At 38.6% G+C, this 19,493-nt stretch overlaps 1 protein-coding gene across 1 annotated transcript in view; it reads left to right on the forward strand.

Annotated features, from left to right (window-relative positions):
• The window catches only part of LOC121867332, a 44,888-nt gene extending 25,712 nt beyond the window's left edge, over positions 1-19,176 (forward strand). The window contains exons 2-4 of the mRNA XM_042367253.1: positions 8,433-8,669; positions 9,652-9,797; positions 17,434-19,176. Coding sequence (XP_042223187.1) covers positions 8,433-8,669; positions 9,652-9,797; positions 17,434-17,547 — 497 coding nt within the window. The 3' untranslated portion in view covers positions 17,548-19,176. The remainder of the gene's footprint in view (positions 1-8,432; positions 8,670-9,651; positions 9,798-17,433) is intronic.
• Positions 19,177-19,493: the final 317 nt, after the last annotated feature.

The raw sequence follows: 19,493 nt of genomic DNA on the forward strand, positions 1-19,493 counted from the left end.
AAAGTTTTTAAGGGTAAACAATGAAAGTGTGAAAGAATATGGGTGTGAAAAACAATAAATGGCTGAATATGTACACTTCAACCTACTTTTTTCCGGCCACTATCACAAAGCATAGTTATTGACAGGTACAAGACCTTCCATACTGCATAGTTCAATTAATATACCTTTAGATATTATGATTTGGAAAATTAACCACAAAACATCTGATGTGCAAAATTTTACACTTGGGTTCTCAGGCAAAAACAGCATCCTCTAGCTATTACTGTACAGTACTTTCCTACCAAAGCCAAACTCAACTGCTGCTTTCAGTATACAGTTATTTATTTTATTTATTTACAACCACGTGATCGAAATACAGAAAATGGGGTATTTATAACTGAAATAAAGGATAAATATGATAAAAACAATAAATACTGTGGGTGAATACATGTAAAAATATAAAGGAAAAATCGTCTTTTCTCCATGCGTTCTAGCTTGCGTCTCAATATTATTGCAGCCTTCCACTTTTAGAATTAAGCTGTGGTTAATACTGAACACAGGTGGAAATATTTTTTCTTCTCTCACAAGGAAAAAATTGGAATAGAAAACATAACTATAAAACACATTAAAAACAAAGATGAAAATTTATTTTAACTGCTGGTTCTCTTTACTCCTTGGTTTACAATAACCGAAGGAGAAATGATAGAATTCGACCCTTTAAAACACTTGTCTGTGAGTTATGCTTGTGATGCTTTTCCCATAACTGCCTAAGAATACTGTGTTGGGATACCTGTTACTTTACATGACTTACACTTTGTTTATAAAGTAAGCAGCTACCATATTGCACTAACCTTTAACTGCGTGAGTTCCTGCAGCCTTGTGAGTGCAGTTGTCATCTAGCCTTTTCTCTTATTTTTCACTCTCGTGACCGTTATCGTTTACTTGTTGGAATCATGAGTTAGTCCCTGGGCTTTTCCTTGTTTGTTTGTTTGTACACTCTATTGAACATTAATAAAATACTTGGGTTTAAATATGGTGAATATATATCGAACTGGTGGTGATAGACAACTGCATCCATCCTATCCACCGTCCGTAAACTAACAGTAGCTGATCAATACCTCGTTAATATATGACCAGCGAAGAGGTAGTGTAACTCTCATAATGCTCTGTAGAAATGGAGAACAAAACAATCTGATTTTTTTAAAGTTTTCTTAAGGCATGAAACATTGCATTGGCATACAAGATAGTGTAGATTTTTTGTTTTGTTTTAATGGGATTAGAGACACTGATCAACTGAATAAAAAATTAAAATTAGTCACTCATCAGCAACTCTTCAGCGTGCTTATTGGTTAGCATAGCTATGGACAAGTGATGGCTGGCCCTTCGTGCCCAGTGAAAGTTTGAACACTCGTGCTTGGCTAGCGCACAACCCCCGTCAGGCTGACTGAGTACAGCGAATGAGGGTGCACCAAGTCCGTAGACTTGTGTCTCAAATAAAATGGTTAATTAATGCCTTCCTAAAGAAACCATCGGCATGGGACCAGGCTTGTTCCACTCTACGAATTTGTTTGCAATTTTTCCACCAAGTTTGATTAAAAACGATTGTGCCATTTCGGCTACCCAGAACAGACAGACACATGGCTATTCTTATAGTATATTAGATTAGATAGTATATTAGATACATTACTTGGCTATGCCCCTTTGGTCCTCTGTCAACTCTGAAGGCGTGATTCTTCTGATCAAGTTCATATATTTTTATTAATTCAGTAATACCTTTGTATTTTGGTCTAACTTATTTTTTACTGTGCTAATTCCTGAATTTTACGCTCTTAAATATTTAATACTTTGCTTACAAGTGCAACCTTGACTTTCCATTGTCAGAAAAAATCCTCACAAATTTGATCGTTTTCATAATATATATTGTATATTTCATAATATATATATAATGTATATTGTATAGTTATGCAAAAAGTTAACTAGAAACGCTTGCTGTATTTTTGCTTCAACCATTATAAATGAAATTAAGATAATGTGCTCACTTGTTGACATTTTACACTTAATGGTTGCATTTGATGTTTAGCTATGAAGGAGGATAAAGGATTTGCACAAGAGTCAGTAAGATGCACAGACTGGTATACGACAGCAAGTTACTTTTTGTTATATTTTGTGAAATATAGATGCTGTAAAATGTGCATTGTCTCCTAAAATTCTGTAATATATTGGAAAATATATATATATATATATATATATATATATATATATATATATATATATATATATATATATATATATATATATATATATATATATATGCAAGTAAATCACTGTAGGTGCGCGTGATCTAGGTATATGCTGATATAAAGAAACACGTGTTTTATATATATATATATATATATATATATATATATATATATATATATATATATATATATATATATATATATATATATATATATATATATATATCCAATATATTACAGAATTTTAGGAGACAATGCATGTTTATAGCAGACATAACATTGTCTAATTCAATCAGAACCACAGTCCGGTGTAGCACAGGGGACCATTTTAGACTAACCTTGAAGTGACAACACGATCACTACACTTGTGGTATTTTCAACAGGACATTTCCTGCATAATATTTTTATAGTATAGTTGTAATACCTTAAGTTCTTCAGGTAACATTTTTTCGTGTTTTTCATGTGAAACGAGTATATACCTCATTACTTTAGCTATTTTCTTAAAATGCCTTCGTGTTTTTACTTTGCCACTTATAATTGTTAAATTATTATTATTATTAGTAGTAGTAGTAGTAGTAGTAGTATCATCATTATTATTTGAGCAGGACGGTTAATTCTGTTAGTTTAATTGTCGAATTCAGTCAATTTTCACTTCACAGTCAAAACATACTTCTTTTTTTTACAAATCTTATCTATGTACTTTCATCACTTGTAAACTATTACCAACTGTAATTAGATGGCTCACACCTTAAAATTGTATTGTTGTGGTCAACTGTGGGGAAAGTTGATGACTCAGACGGGTGGTTTGGTGTTAGACCAAAACGGTGGAATAAATAATGGTGTTAAAACTTATTGTAAAACTGTACTGGCACAGCTGAGAATAATCCGAAAGGAAATGCTATACTTTCCCCAACAAATAAGCTGTACAAGCCAGGAAGTGCTTAGGTTAGGACTTATTAAGCCTTCCAAACACCAGAACCTTTAAAAACATTAGAAGAAACTGGTAGCAGTTTGCTGACTTGTCTGCCAACTGTGTTAGCAGGTGAAATTACTGAGTAGCACATGTTAATTTTGGTTGGTTAAGGAAGAGGAAGAGTTTGTAAGGTTGACTACCTTGCTCTGTGTACTAGTATAATAATATCCCTTTTCATTTTAAGTGGTAAGTACCGTGCAAAAAGCCGCGTAATTGTGTTGCGGAAATGGAAGTTTGTGAAGCCGAGGAGCGAGGTGATGGAGTTACACGTCGGTATGTACAGAATACAAGTCGTCAGTGTACTTATATGGTGGCTCCCTGTTCAACACAACTACGCTAATTTCGGTAAACAGGAAATTTTAAATTTATGATCAATTTAGAATCAGGCCGTGTGTGTAGTTTTTGTCCTCATAATGAAAGTGATATTAACAACTCTACAGAGTGAGGGAGATGCGTCACCTGAAGACGTAGTGGTAGTGAAGGTTATATGCTGGCGAGAGATAATGAGGTGTTTGCTGGCTAAACTCCACCTGTGGTGTTCTTTGCTGAATCACCACAAAAAATAGACCAACTATTTCGTAAGGTTTTTGTTTTTAGCTCATATCAGTTGGGGGGCCTTGACGCGAGACAGGTTGTGGTCGTGCTTTCAGGGAACAATTTAATCTACTTAAAACTCTCACTAGTTTGATGACCGACCGCAACCTCTGTGCTGTTTATTCAGACACTCGTGCCACTACACAGAAATTACTATGCATAGACTCACACCCGCACAAATATACTCACCCCCATACACACTCATTCACACATCTACATATATACACTCACGCCAATATACATACACTCACACCACTACACCGCAAACATGGCATCTCCGAGTTTAAGATAGCTAACAACACCACCACTATGTTTCCTCTTGGTGTCTCCATCCCTTGTACCTCATCTGCCATACGACAGCTAACCTGCCAATGTACAGACAGGCTGAAACCCCTTAGAAGAGTAGCGAGATACAACCCCAACTAAGGTGTTAATGTTAGAATTATTAAAATAATGTATCTAAGATGATAAATTACCGTGCTCCAGCTCTCCGTGGCGGGAAAGGCATTGACAGACCCGGAAAAAAGGCAAAATAAAGCCCATTTAATTATTTTAGACTGTCCTATGACCACTAAAGTACTTAATGTGAGGACAGAACTAGGAATACCCAGTGTAAAAGATAGATTAATTGAAATCAACCTCATGATAGCCCAGGGGCTTTTGCGTGGTGATCCAGATAGCATTGTTTCCATGAAACTGCTAGACTACAGTATAATGAGTCAGGAATTAGTGAATTTAAATGGGTCCGAACTACAGCAACATATACGAAGATCTTGGGACTAAACAACCTGTACAAAGTTGTGACACATCAACACTTCCTACCACCTTGGCGGAAGTTCCCTTCGATATCACAATACCTACATACCCGCCCAAACGACTGATTAGGCACAGTCTTTATTTCCAATACACCACAAAAATGAGAGCTGTTGAACACAGTGGCCTGTGGGGGGGAAAGAGGTGCTGTCATTGTGACTCAGCCTAATGATAATACGATAGACTGAATAGAGAAAGGAGTTAGAATCAATAATTGGGCATCCACTTTACAAGCTGAATTAGTTAACATACTCACATATAAAATAAAACTTTATACCACTGCCACTGACAGTCTCATCATCACTGACTCCTTATCCTCACTACTTGCCCTTGACACCCTCAACATAAGTTGTCACACGCATTTATTTCTGAAACCAGACAAAAATATGCGTACGTTGTTGTCCAGGGTGTCAAGGTCAAATTGCTGTGGTTCCCCTCTCACATAGGCCTCAATGAACATGGCCTTAAACAAATTCGCGATTAACAGACACCATTGAATACAATTTAGGTCTGTCAACAAGAACCCTTAAAACTGTAATCAGGAAAGGTCTTGATGAATTTGAGACAAGCAGACAAATGCAAACAGCCAATAGTCAATCCATTGTCTACCATGATGAGTATAACATGTAGTATATATGGAGCAAGTAACGAGATCACTAAATTGCAAGATACTGTAACCACTAAATTAAACCGAGGATATAAGTACCTCAGGCAATATGCCCCTGAGGCCACACACTCGAATAATACATCCTATAGACTGTAAGAAAATAGAATCTTTTAGGGACAGGTCCTAGCACAGTGTGTGAAATGGCACAGTACTTTATCTTTAATGGCAAAATAGATGACATATTAAGATTATATCCACTTTTTTCCATCTAGTAGTTAAGTAAATTCTTATGTATAGAACTAAACACCCAATGTACGTACTTGAATGTCTCTCGCGCAGATATGAAGAACAAAGTCTGTGGCCAAAACATATGGCCTCATTCTGCAGTACAGTATACCACTCACGCAGGTGTGAATAAGTCAACTCCTATATAGAGAACTAAACAATTAATTAGAATTACTCTTTAACGTTCAATACCACAATATTTTGACCACTGGGGTCTGTTATACACATCCTTTGTGATCTATACTCTGTAAGATTAACTCTTTTGCACTACCACTCACAGGATGAGTATGAGTACACAATAAATTTTGCCGCTGTCTGTGGCAAAAACAAACACAAAACATGCACACACTCCAATACACATACACTTACCCCACTATACATACACAGGCACACACTACTACAAAAACATTCACACTACTACACAGGTAGGTGACTAACACTACTACACATGCTCACACCACTACACATACTGTACACACTTTAATCACTCGTCATTGTCAAATCCTTGGAAAGACGGGTTTTTATGGAGAATATTGTTGTCAGCAGCACATAAAAAATGGACGTCTTAAAAGTCATGGATGTTGAATTCTATAGACGGGTGTTTTGTATAACCTGGCGGTGCAGGTCTCTCAAGTGGTCCTAACCTCCTCTCCTGAGGTATTACTCCTTCCTTGTTTAGCTCTCTCCCTCTCCCTCTTTCTTTTCCCCTTTGCCTTCCCTCCAACCCTACTTTCTCCTCTCCCCTTCTTCCTCTCCTTCCCTTGTTACTTATCTGTCGTCTTTGTCAATAGCTTCATAAAAGTTTGACAAATCATGTGTGGTTGGGAGTTTGTCTTTACCTGAAGTAACAGAAATAGTGCCAAGGCGTGAATCTTGAATTATTATGTGCTGAGTCATGACCTCTATACACACGCTGGTGGGCTGGACACGAGCCAAAAGTTGTGTAGCAAAATATCTTTAAACTATCTTGATCTAACAGAGTATTATAATATACGTAATAGGATTTTCCATACTTGGAATATGTTTGGCAAAATATTTTCACCTCGTGTACTGTCCACACACTCCAAATGAGCGATTCCCGACCTACTTAAACACTTCATCCTGGCGACTCTTCTTTACCCTTTTTGCTATTCACCAGCCAGAAGAGACAGAAGTAAAAAGTATACGTGGATTTTATTTAGTCTTATAGAATTGTCCAGAGATTCAAATGGAAACATTTTTAAGACACGATAGGCGTTACAAGATGTGGTCGCGTTGCATCAAAGAGTGACACACCAAACACACTGTCGTGTTTGACGGGTCGTCCCTTTACTTGTAAACTCGTGAAATGTGATGTACACAGATCTCTACTATAAAAGTGTCTCTGGAGAGATAATCAGTAGCATCTAACGTTTCCATCTGCCCCTAAAATGACAAGATAATAAAAGTTAAGACAGACGACGCTCGCTCGTCTTCTAGCTTCAGCGGCACTTGTATGGAACGAACAGCAGTGTGGTAGCCAGGCCTGGAGGAGGGGGGGGGGGAGATGTGGCTAAGCATGGAGAGGTTAGGAGTATCTACAGTAATTCTGGAAGGAAGGAATGACGCTAGGAGATATAAGGGAGGGATGAGGGGGGACGGGGGTCCTCGCGTCCTTGGCCATTTCCTGTAGGAAGGTGACCAGTGGTGGCCACCTCGCACTTCCTCGTCCACACCCACTTCCCCGACACCTCTACAATCTCCATGTTTTCTCATTGAAATTTGTTCAGTGAGTTACATTTTAAGAGAATTTTCTCTCAGATTCTATAACCTCTATTTGTATTAAACAAAATTGAGTGAGGAAATTCTCAAAAGCACGTACCGTTTTGACAGCTATGTGGCATCTCAACACTATATAATGCATTGGAACAACCCACAACCATTCTTCAAGCATCCTTTAACACCATACCTCTAGACCTCAATAAGTTACCTAAATAACCTGTACAGTGTACACCGTCTTAGCTGTTTCTCCTGCGTATCTAATTTGCCGTGTCCTCCCTATACTCACCCGTGTCGTGTCATTGTAACTCCATTTTATCTATTTAGTTCTCCAAATATTTTCCAACCCCACACATTTCTTCTTCTAGCCTGATTTCTTAACCTGCCAACCCTTCAAACTCACACAGTACTTTGCAGTCTCTTAGAGTTAGATCATGTGTAATATGTATATATGTATTTAGTTGTATTTAAAATGGTTGTTAACCATACACAACGTCGTTGACGCAGATAATCCTAACTCCATTTTAATTTTCTCCCAGACCTCCACACCTACCAGTCATACCATCCTCCAGCTTATCACCCGTCCTGAAATTATCCATGATTGGAGATTATATTACAGTCATATACACCAATACTTTGTCCACTGCAGCCAATAACCTAGTTTGCATACCTCTACTGACAAACTTCCCCCCAAAAATACGACTACCTTTCAGTGTGGTTTCACGCGCCCCTGACAGATTCAGATCAATCTTAAAGTATCCGCCACTTCCTTTCTCTTATGTTCATCATTCATATCTCTCTTATTTCATTCTCCCATTCTCAGTTTCGCACCAAATAGTTGTATTGTCTAGGGTGGTTATCCTTGGTTGCGGTGCCTTAGTGTTTACCAATGTTTGTATGCCCGCACTGTCCAGGTATACATTGTGTGCGTGTTCCTCCCTACGGAGATAAAATACTCAGAGAATAGATGGTGTCCTTCCTTCCCCATCCACCTTCCTTTTAGTCGCCTTTTACGACACACAGGTCATACGTGGGACTTATAATTACAGTCGCATCCCCAGGTTTTAATAAACACTATCAATTAACTAGCGCTTCTGGAGGCCTTTAGAACACTATCCAGTGTAGCATTTAAAAATAAGAAGGAAATGTTATTGTGTTTTTTTTAAGATGATGATGATGCTTATGGCAATGTTTATTGTAACAGTGATGTACATGTGGACGTTGCTGACAACGGCGACGTGGCGGAACGGGTTGACGGAGGCGCTAGGAGCCCCCCTTTTGGGTCCTGACATTATGAGCTTCGGGTCGCTGCCCCCCCTAACAGTATGGCAGACGGATTCCCTCCCCGTGGTACCCTCAGCCCCTGTGCAGTCTGGCCTCCCCGCGCCCAAGGGCACAGAATTCGACGGTCCTGATCCGGGCCTAAATGCTGCCATTATTAGTAAGTCCTTTCACCCGTCACTCTTATTTCTCCATCTTTTCTTGTTTTTATATCTTCACATCCCGCGCGCGCGCGCGTGTGTGTGTGTGTGTGTGTGACTACAAAGAAAAAGAAATAAGCAAACCAGTTTCGGTAACTTTGCAGATAGGTTGGATGATTCCTGAAATAACTAATTAGATTTTCGATGAAGTCGATAAAAGTCCAAGGTCATTCACTGATCAAGGCCAGAGGCACTAATGTGAAAGGACAGTTGGATCTTGACTTATAAAGGAACCATTGAACTTTGATGAGGAAATGTCAAAGTCACAGCTCAAGGCCATAAACAACTTTTCTAGTATTCTGAAAAATAAAAGATCGAGAATTAATTTTTATGAAATTTGGCGAATCAGTTGGGCGGCCTGGGACGAAAATATTTGAGTGAGACTAAAGACTAGGTCAGTCATAGGCTGAGGTAAAGTGTTGAATTGAACGGAAATATTTTGCAATAAGGAATGACTATTGTTCTATGCCAATAAATAATACAGCCTTATGTTCCTCAAATAAATAAATAAATAAATATATATATATATATATATATATATATATATATATATATATATATATATATATATATATATATATATATATATATATATATATATAAAGTAAATGAATGCTTATTATGGACCTCACAACTATACCCAAATGCTCCATCACACTTCAGATAATTGCACCAAACTTTATAGCTACCAAAGTAATTTTAATACAATTCATATAATAGAGCTCACTCATCTTTAATAGTTTTCTTTATTGCACTTCCTAATGCTTGAACCTTTATAATATTAATTACTTCTCTCAATTTGTAGAATAAAACTATCTCCTTCATTGCACTTTGTTTTTAAATTTTGTGCCATTCTCAATTACCTAACCCAATTTATACAAATTTTGATAGATGACATTGTAACAACATATGTATGTATGTATGTGTGTGTGTGCGTTGCAGCTGTGCCAACGGAGCCGTGTGCGAGCGGGTACCGGCGGGACTCCAATGGCGTGTGTCGCCTGGAGTTTGGCTATGGACCAAACCCGTTCTTCTCCTTCACGCCTGAGAATTTCAAGGGCGATGTTCAGTTCTACATGGGCCTTCAGGTGAGATAGTTATGCTTCATTTCACTTCATATCTGAGCTTAATTTTTTACTGTGTTAGTAATTAACGTATCAAATGTATGCTCGACTCCTGCTGGACGAGTGCGAACAGAAACAAAAACTTTGCTTGCTGGAATTTCCATCGAGCAAAGTCGGTGGCGAGTTGGGTCTTTCCTGTGTGAAACTGTATTATAAAAGAACGCCGGTCGTGACAGAAGGTATGTCACGACCGGCGTCCTTTTTTCCGCCGCTTTCATAACCATATCATAGTAGTAGTAGGGGCGGGGTCCCAGTGGGTAGAGCGGTACCGCTCTTGCCTCGCAAGCGAGATGTCACGGGTTCGATTCCCGGGCCGGTGGAAAGTTGTTCGGACACACTTCCCAGCCTCCCTTGGTCCCTGTTCACCTAGCAGCAAAGTAGGTACCTACTGTTAATCGAAAGTTGCGAATTCGTATTTAGGGAACATAAGAACGTAAGAAAATAAGGAGTCTGCAATAGGCCGGTTGGCCTGTGCATGGCAGCTCCTGTCGAGAGTTACTACCACTCTCTATCATCCATGAATCTATCAAGCCTCCTTTTGAAACATTCCAGCGTTCCAGCACTTACTACAAAGTTGCTAAGCTTGTTCCACTCGTCCACCACCCTATTTGTGAACCAGTTCCTTCCTATCTCCCTCCTAAACCTAAACTTATCCAACTTAAATCCGTTGCTCCGAGTCCTATCCTGTTCGGATATTATAAGAACTTTATCTATATCCCCTTTATTGATTCCTTTCACCCACTTAAATACTTCTATCATATCTCCTCGCACTCTTCGTCTTCTAGGGAATGCAAATTTAGTTTCTTTAACCTTCTAAGTCCCGGAATCATATTCTTCGCTGCACCGACTCTAGTGAATTGATATCCCATAATAAGGGCACCAGAACTGAACCGCATGAGGTGCGGCCTGACTAGCGCTATAGTTTAAGATCTCTGACTCTTATTACTTACACTTCTAGATATAAAACCCAATACTCTGCACTGTTTTCTAGGCCGTAAGTCCGGGCTTACAAGTACCCCTAGGTCTCTTTCACAAGTCAACTCCTCTAGGATGATGTTGTTAAGGCCGTATACATTGACAGTATTTGTTCTTCCAATATTATGTACGCTGCACTCGCTGGTGTTGAATTTCATTTGCCATTTTTCAGACCACCCCTGCAGTTTATTTAGATCCTCCTGTAATGCCTTTGCATCCTGCCCTGAATTAATCTGCCGCCCTATTTTGGTGTCATCCGCAAACTTGCTTTTGTCACTGCTGATCCCAGTATCTAGATCGTTTATGTAGATTATGAACAAGAGTGGGCCTAGTACTGACCCCTGGGGAACCCCACTGGTTACACGGCCCCGCTCAGATTTAACACCATCTACGCTGACCCTCTGCGTTCTATCGGTGAGCCATGATTTTATCCAATTTAAAACTTTCCCCTCGATACCATGAGCCTTAATTTTTCTCAGAAGCCTCTGATGTGGTACTCTGCTTTGCTAAAGTCTAAGTAAATAACATCGTAATTTTCGTCATTATCTACTACCTCGAAGACTTTCCTAAAAAACGTCAGCAGATTTGTTAGACAAGATTTTTCTTTTGTAAACCCATGTTGAGAGTCGTAGATTAATTTGCTTTTCTCTACATGCGATCGGATGCTATCTGCTATAATTGATTCAAGAAACTTCCCCACTACTGACGTCAAACTGATCGGCCGGTAATTTGACGCTGATGCTCTGTCTCCCTTTTTGAATACGGGTACTACATTTGCCTGTTTCCACAAGTCTCGCACAACTCCGGTGTCGAATGATTTTGTAAATAAATTTACGAGGGGTCCGCTAATCTGTTCCCTACACTCTTTCAAGACTCGAGGGAAAATTTCATCCGGCCCTGGGGATTTTGTCTTCTTTAGTTTATTTATCCTCTTAAGTTGTTGGAGCTTCCAATAACTTGCTTAGACATAAACCATTGACTCTTCAGGCTTCTACGCCCTTAACTCAAGAGACATAAAGGCAAGCATTAACTTAGCATGCTTCCCTGTTGGGAGCTGTAAACGCTTCTGCCCAATAAAAAAAAAAGGTGCGTGTAGTAGAACGTCAAGAGGCTGTAACTGATGATCTCTTAACGACTAACCTGACACCACAAACTAACTTCAACTTCATTATATGCCGTAACTGTTTCTCCATTTTATATCCCCTCTGTCTTTTCAATCTTCATTAATTAAATACCCCTCTCTCTCTCTCTCCTATACACAAACACGAGAAACATGAAGGAATAAACATTAATAAATAACTATCACATTTGTAACACAAATATTCTGCCTTCAGTAAGGAAATAAATCCTTAACCAATCTTATTGCATTCATCTATCTATCTCTCTCCTACACACAAACACGTAAATACATTATTCTTCACTGTAAGGCAGAATATTTGTCTTAGAAACGTGCGACTTGACAACTTCTTCCAGGACACAACGTGGGCTGTGACTGACTGTACCGCTGGCAGGCTGATTGGCTGAGGGGTGGTGGTGCTGCGGCTTATACATTTGGGAAATATGCTCCCCGGATCCCGTGCCACATTACACAGAAATTACTTATTTTGATATCACGTGTTTAGTCAGCGTGAGAGTACACTTGGGCTGAGTGGGTCGGTGGTAAAGAAACAGACGACACGCAGCGACTAGGCAGATTTTTTGGACATTACCTCCAAAATAAAGACCATCCAAGAATGTTGAAAGGTAACGTAACCTGTATCTAAATTCCAAATAGCAAAATATTAACTCTTTCTATAGGAAATGCGAACGTCAGCAAAACCAATCTTTAACATATTATTATTTTTATTCGAGAACCATAAATAATTACCATACACTAAAACTTTATCAGTTAGGAACCTTATATTTTTTTTCACAAATATAGCCAAATGTTACAGAAAGACGTGACATGATCCACACAATTGATTACCTTAAATGAAGTGTTGAAAGTGTCCACCAACTTGTTGCAGGCAAAAATTTTATCCTTTCAGCATGCTCTCCGACACAGAATGTAGAATTTCTTAGGTAATTTTACTGATTGTGTCACTGATTAATGCTTTTAATTCATCAAAGGTGCGTGGATTTGTAGCATACACTATCCTTCAAATATCTCCACAAAAGAAATCTGGCATCGTGAGGTCTGGGATCTAGGTGGCCATAATTACTTGAACACTAGTCACCAAAAAGTTACCCAAGCTTGTTCAGGCTGTATGGCTGGGGCATTTTTTTTTTTTTTTCCACGCAGCTTGTTTCTCTGAACTGCTTTTCCAGTTTCCATATCACTGATTTCGAAGGTTTCGTACGACCACCAAAGCCACTTTTAAATGCAATTTGATATTCCCCAAGGATGCATTCTTGACTAATGTTCGACAAGAAACACATGCTCTTACACAGTGAGCGCCATGGCGTGACTGAGTAGTGAGTAAATACCGTTCAACACAACTGACACTGAAGTGTCAAGTGATAAATCACGTGATACCTGATAAATCTCAGGATCATGTTACGTTTATCTATAACATTGGCTACATTTACGCAAAAAATTAGGTTCCCAACTGATATAGTTTTTTGTATGGGAATCATTTAGGGTTCTTGAATAAAACAAAAATCACCCTGTACATAGATAAAAATTGAGATGATCTTTATTTTCCATTGAAAGTATTGAGCATGTCAAAAAGCCAACAATCGCTTATGTTCAATGCTTAACAAGTTACAGAACAACATATAGTTTCTGGGCTAACACCTAAAAATTTCTTGTTTTTAGTTTGCATATATACAGTAATTGTTTCATATCCCATCAATACAGTTTTCAGACATCCACAACGATAGTATATCACGGCAATTTTCTGCTTATTATTAACAGGTTGAGTAATTCAGACTGGTTAGCTTAACTGATTTTTTTATAGTCATCAAATGAAAACGAGGCAGAGGTCCTTCTTGGTATCGCATTTTTAGTGATATTAAGCAATGCTTAATAAACACGCTGAAGGGAAGACATGGAGCACGTTAAGCTGTATGACACGTTGATCACAATTGTGTGATTTATATATACTAATTGCCTCTTGAGGAAAGTATTACACATGCCCCCCCCCCCAAAAGCGGGATTAAAATTTAATACCATTTAACACTTGGTTTTATATACGTTTTTCAAATCTGACAATGCTCCAGAGACGGTGGTAAGACATTTCAGTAAAACTTTCCGAATCCATTACTCAAGAGAAAGTTTTTTCACCTTTTAAAAACCAACTTCTAGGCTAGAAATAGTTTTTTTAAAAGGGGAAGCTAACAACTCCACCCAACGTTGATAAGTTTTCTACCACTGGAAGATCCAGGCAACCCTGTTAAATTTTGCTCCCAGTTGAAATTTGCCACCATTACCAAGCCAAAACGTTGGGTATGAGTGAGTACGGTCCTTTTGTTGAGCCCTCTTTGGAAAGTCTAAATGAATCTTTATTTAGATTAAAGCCAGAGCCCCGAACTTAGGAACATCAAGGGTTCGCGTGCTAAGTCTACGGACACCAATATCCTACTACCCCAGGGACGCCTAGGACTCCAAGTAAAAGTATATACGGATGTCGAAGATCAAGCACTTGACGGATAACAACCCTTATATTGCACACCAATAAGAACACGCCTTGCAATAAGATTTTCTAGATAGTTATGGTTACATCAAACATTTTGACCAGATTGTAATGCAATGAAAATCAAGTACAAAAAGTTTATAGTTAACTTCAGCATCTCACAATGTTTTTTTTTGTTTGTTTTTTTAACAGGATTAGCCCACCGGGCACAGGTTTTTTACCCACATCTTGGCTTGGGAGGGAAACGAAATATAATAATAATAACGATAATGAAAATTTTAATAATAACAATAGTAATAATAATAATAATAATAAAAGAGTATTTATAATTCATCACTGATACAAATTAATAGTACCCCTGTACTGAATTTCTTACAAAGCATTACTAAACACTCTTGTTTTGCCTGAAGATTTGAATTACACGAAAGCGCTTGGGAACTTCGTGTTTTCTTCTTTCCTTGCGGTTATCAGCATATATATATATATATATATATATATATATATATATATATATATATATATATATATATATATATATATATATATATATATATATATATATATATATATATATATATATATATATATATATATATATATATATATATATATAGTGATTCACAAAGATGTACATTGAATTATTGAATTGCAGGGTATATTCCTGGGATAATTCTAAGCCACAATGTATACCTGTATTATACAGGTATACTGTATAACAAAATGTCGAAATCCAAATAGTTTGCTAGCTACAAACTACACATGAATGATGTTGAAGTAATGATAGTGATAATTGTCTTGTAGCATAGTGTATGTGGCCAGTTGTCTAATTTCTCTTTGTTGTGTCAACTGTCTTTGTTAGGTTCACATACATACGTACATGGAGATCTCGCACTCAGGATGGCAGTGAGAAAGGAAACTCACAATGGCGTTTTCTTTATATATATATTATATGTACAGAGCAGTCAGGTGCTGGGAAGTTGCTGTGTTGTAGAGGAGTTGCTGTGGAGGAGCTTCTTTAGAGGAGGTTGTGGGGTTCAGGATGTTTGGTTCACACTCGGGATGGGATGGAGAAAGGAAACTCACAATGTGCTCTCTATATACATGTTCTATTGGATGTGCAATGCAGCTTGGTGCTGGGAAGGCAGCATGGTTACAAGCGTGATGTAGAGAGAGCTGGTTGGTGAGGACGCTCAGAGGAGGACCAGCTTGTGGGTCGCCATGCTCGCTGGCGGGAGAGAGGACCGCCAGGCAGGCAGAGGAGGAGCGAGGGCCGCCAGGCAGCAGCGGAGGAGGAGGTGTGTGTTGCTGGCTGGTTGGTGTAGGTAGAAAGAGGGCAGGTCACTACGAGGTCAGGTCTTAAATAGCGGGGGGTAGGCGTGGCTTAGTAGTTGACCCCCGCTCCGTGATGTATGGCGGCGCTGGTTGACCCAGACCACGAGGCATACACTGGGGAATTGGTGGGGTCGGCTACTCAGCAACAAACAGCATTTGTAGGGGAGAAATCCACTACAAGGTCTTCTCTACTTAAGAGTATGGTGTCGTCTGCTCTCATGGGGAGGCAGGGGGGTATTTATATGACTCTGTCGGATCAAGAATCGAGGTGCAAAGATGAAAAACGCTGCTGATTGGCTGAGGTGAAGGCGGCAACTGGTCAATCACCGCACAGTTCGAAAGTGAGGGCTGGTTTATGTAACTCGACCCTGGTTGGCTGAGGAGAGGATGGCAAGTGATCAATCAGCAGTTATAGGGGAGAGGATCCACTACAATACTCCCCCTCCCCTCCGAGAGCTGCAGGAAACTTGTTGTCGGCATGGTTGTATCCCACATGGAGACATAAAGGGCAGGGGTGTGAACCACTCAGCCGCTACGGGTGACGACACCGTCGAGTGACACAAAATCTGTGGGAGAAGCATTGGGAGAAGGAGGGTTGTAGTTTCTGTTAGGACCGCTGGGCTAAGTGTGTTGAGTCCCAAGGGGCCTACTTTGAAGGGGTTCAAAGTTGGAACTCAGTCAGTAAGCTTGTTTTTTTTCACCTGCTAAAGGTCTGATACTTTTCGATCAGACCTCGTTCAATGGGAGAGGGTGTCGGCGATCTCGTTGTGGCTGCCCTTGATGTGTTGGATGTTGCTGGTGAACTCCGAGATGTAAGCCAACTGGCGAAGAACACGAAGTGTATGTCTCTGGGAGGCTGACACGAAGGCGTGGACAAGGGGCTTGTGATCAGTGAAGATGGTGAACTGACGGGCCTCGAGGAAGTGCTGGAAAATGCTTGACAGCAAGATATATGACCAGGAGCTCTTGATCGAAGGCACTGTACTTGAGTTGAGGTGGTTCAAGCCGTTTTGAGAAGAAGGCAATGGGCATGAGAGTTTCGTTGATCTCCTGTTGTAAGACGGCACCTATGGCAGTAGAAGAAGCGTCTGTTGTGAGAGTGGTCTGGGTGTTGGGGGGCAGGGTGAACCAGCAGGGTAAGGTGTGTGATGTGCTGCTTGATAGTGGTGAATGCTGTAAAAGCCTCTTGAGTCCATATGAGAGGCGTGTGAGACGTCTTGGGGAGTCCCTTGAGAAGATCGTGGAGAGGAGCGAGGATGCAAGCAGCTTGGGCAATGAAGCGGTGGTAGTAGTTGACTAAACCCAAGAATTCTTGGAGCTTCTTCGCTGTTTCAGCTTTGGGGAACTCATCAACCTAACCCCCGTGAATTTGAAAGGCATGCTGTACTGAAATTTTCCTTATAAATATGATTGTTTCTATAATGAGACAACTGTATATGCTCTAGATAGTGTTTTTACTTTGTAGCCATATCTCGTATCCAAACAGAAGTACTGTACCGTAGTTCAGTATCAGAAATATTCAGCACCAGCTCTTTTGTTTTAAGTAGTGTTTCTTATTGATGTTCACAACAAATTTAAAAATTACGTCAGTGATTGTGTGCTGTATACTGTACTTTATAAATATAACAATCAACAGAGGATCAGAAGGCCTACATACAGTATACTGCATATATTTACAGATTGGAGGTGGATTTCCATCAAGAAGACGAGGGCGTGGAAGAGGCCGTCCACGACCACCACTGTTCCATATGTCCTCTTTCCCTCCACAACCCATCGAGGATGATGATGATTAACCACTGTCTACTGAAGAAATATACAGATGGCCTAATGGATCGCTTATATTAGGTACTTCATTGGTGCAGTGGTATCTTTAAGTGTTTCCATTAAAGATAAAAAAAAAAGGTTACCAGCTCAGTAAATGCTAATCTATAATTCTATATACCATATGTCTTCTAACAGTGAATACTAGCTTGTGATGAAATACAAATCAAATGTTTGTTACTAAAACAATATTATAATTGGTGAGAAAAATATACGAGTTCACAAAGTTTGCTATACAATAATTTCTTGGCCAGAGGATTGCTGATTCCTGACAGCATATAGACTCCTTAGAAGCCTGTATTCACTGCATATTAAGTATTTATACTACCTCAACAGTCTTAACTGTGATGAGGAGAAACTTGTGGTGCACAGAGAATAAAGTGGCAGAAAAAAATATATACTCGTACAGTACTGTAGTGTATTACTGTATACTGTACTGTACTGTATATTGCTGATGAAAGTAAAGTGCAATACATGGTGATTGAGTATGAGCACAAATGAGTGAGGAAAGGGATGCAATCATTCATATAAGAGTGTATTTGAATGAAAAACTAGTAAACTACAATCATGTGTGTACATAGTAATCATCCACACAAACAAGACTGGTCATTTGATATGGCCATTTATTTATTTTTAACTATTAATGAACTCAATTTGTGAATTCCATTTGTGATGTTGATAGAGGAAGAATGTGCCTATTTACAATAAGCATACAGTATTTTATTTCTGTAGGCAATGATAAATATGTTTTCCATATTATGCATAGCATAAAAGTAGCTTGGTGTATAACACTAAAGAATTGACCAAACCATTAGACTAAAAAAAATTGCATTAGATGAACTTAATATTTAAGATAATTGTTGTGACAGAATGACTTAATTAACTTGGTGAGACAGGTACAGATGTGACTGAATATGAAATAACTAAGTAGTTTGGAGAAGATTTATTAGGAAAATATAATGTTTTTTAAAGTAGTGTAGCTGTACCATAATTGTTTCTGGATATTGAGTTACAAATAATAGAATATTGGAAATTTATGGATCAACAAAGTAGAAATAACATTTTTAATCCTTTAAAAGATCATGATGTTAAGGCCTATCATATTGTGAGTAGCTTTTTATCAACCTAGTTTTTCAAATACTTTCATCTTGCCTACATAATTTTTCTTACTTTAATAAACTATTTCCTTCAACCTGTATAAATGATGCTACCAGATTCTTCCTGAACAATTTGGCTGGTTTTTTTTTACATTTAAATACTGTACTGGTATTAAAAACCAGTAGCATTAAAAAACTGGCAAAGAAATCTTTAAGTCTATTCAGCAGTATCACTCATGAAGGAGTTACATTTGTTTGTGTTATAAATAATACTGTGGAGGAGCAATGACAATAAAGATGGGTTAAAATACTAGGTACTGATAATTATAAAAACAAAAAATCATGACGGTACAGTACTGTAATAATAAGCTGAAATTAATATTAGTGTCATCATATTTTGGAAGTTTAGTAAAGGTGCCAAATGAAAATTTTATTTAGTCCATCCATTACCAGCTCCTTTTGTATTTGTAGTTTCAATACAGTAAATAAAACAAACATACAGTACAGAACTCATATCAACTACATTCCTATTTTAATCATTAAACAATTCAATCCTGCCTCCTAATTAACAGGGTAACATACTCACCCAGAATATTCTATCTGGCACAAACTTGCAATCAATTTGTCATTTACAGGTAAACCTCGATAAACGATGGGGTTACGTCAATGAAAATCCATCGCAAGGTGAATTATCGTAGATAGGGAGCATTATAACATGGGCTTCAATGGGATACGTTCCCAGCCAGTCCCCAAACACACATGTATCACAGACAAAACAATTCCTACAACACTGCTATCAATACAAAACAATTAAACAACAC

This window comes from Homarus americanus, unplaced genomic scaffold, assembly GCF_018991925.1.
Source record: "Homarus americanus isolate GMGI-L3 unplaced genomic scaffold, GMGI_Hamer_2.0 scaffold6317, whole genome shotgun sequence".
Classification (NCBI taxonomy): Eukaryota; Metazoa; Arthropoda; class Malacostraca; order Decapoda; family Nephropidae; genus Homarus; species Homarus americanus.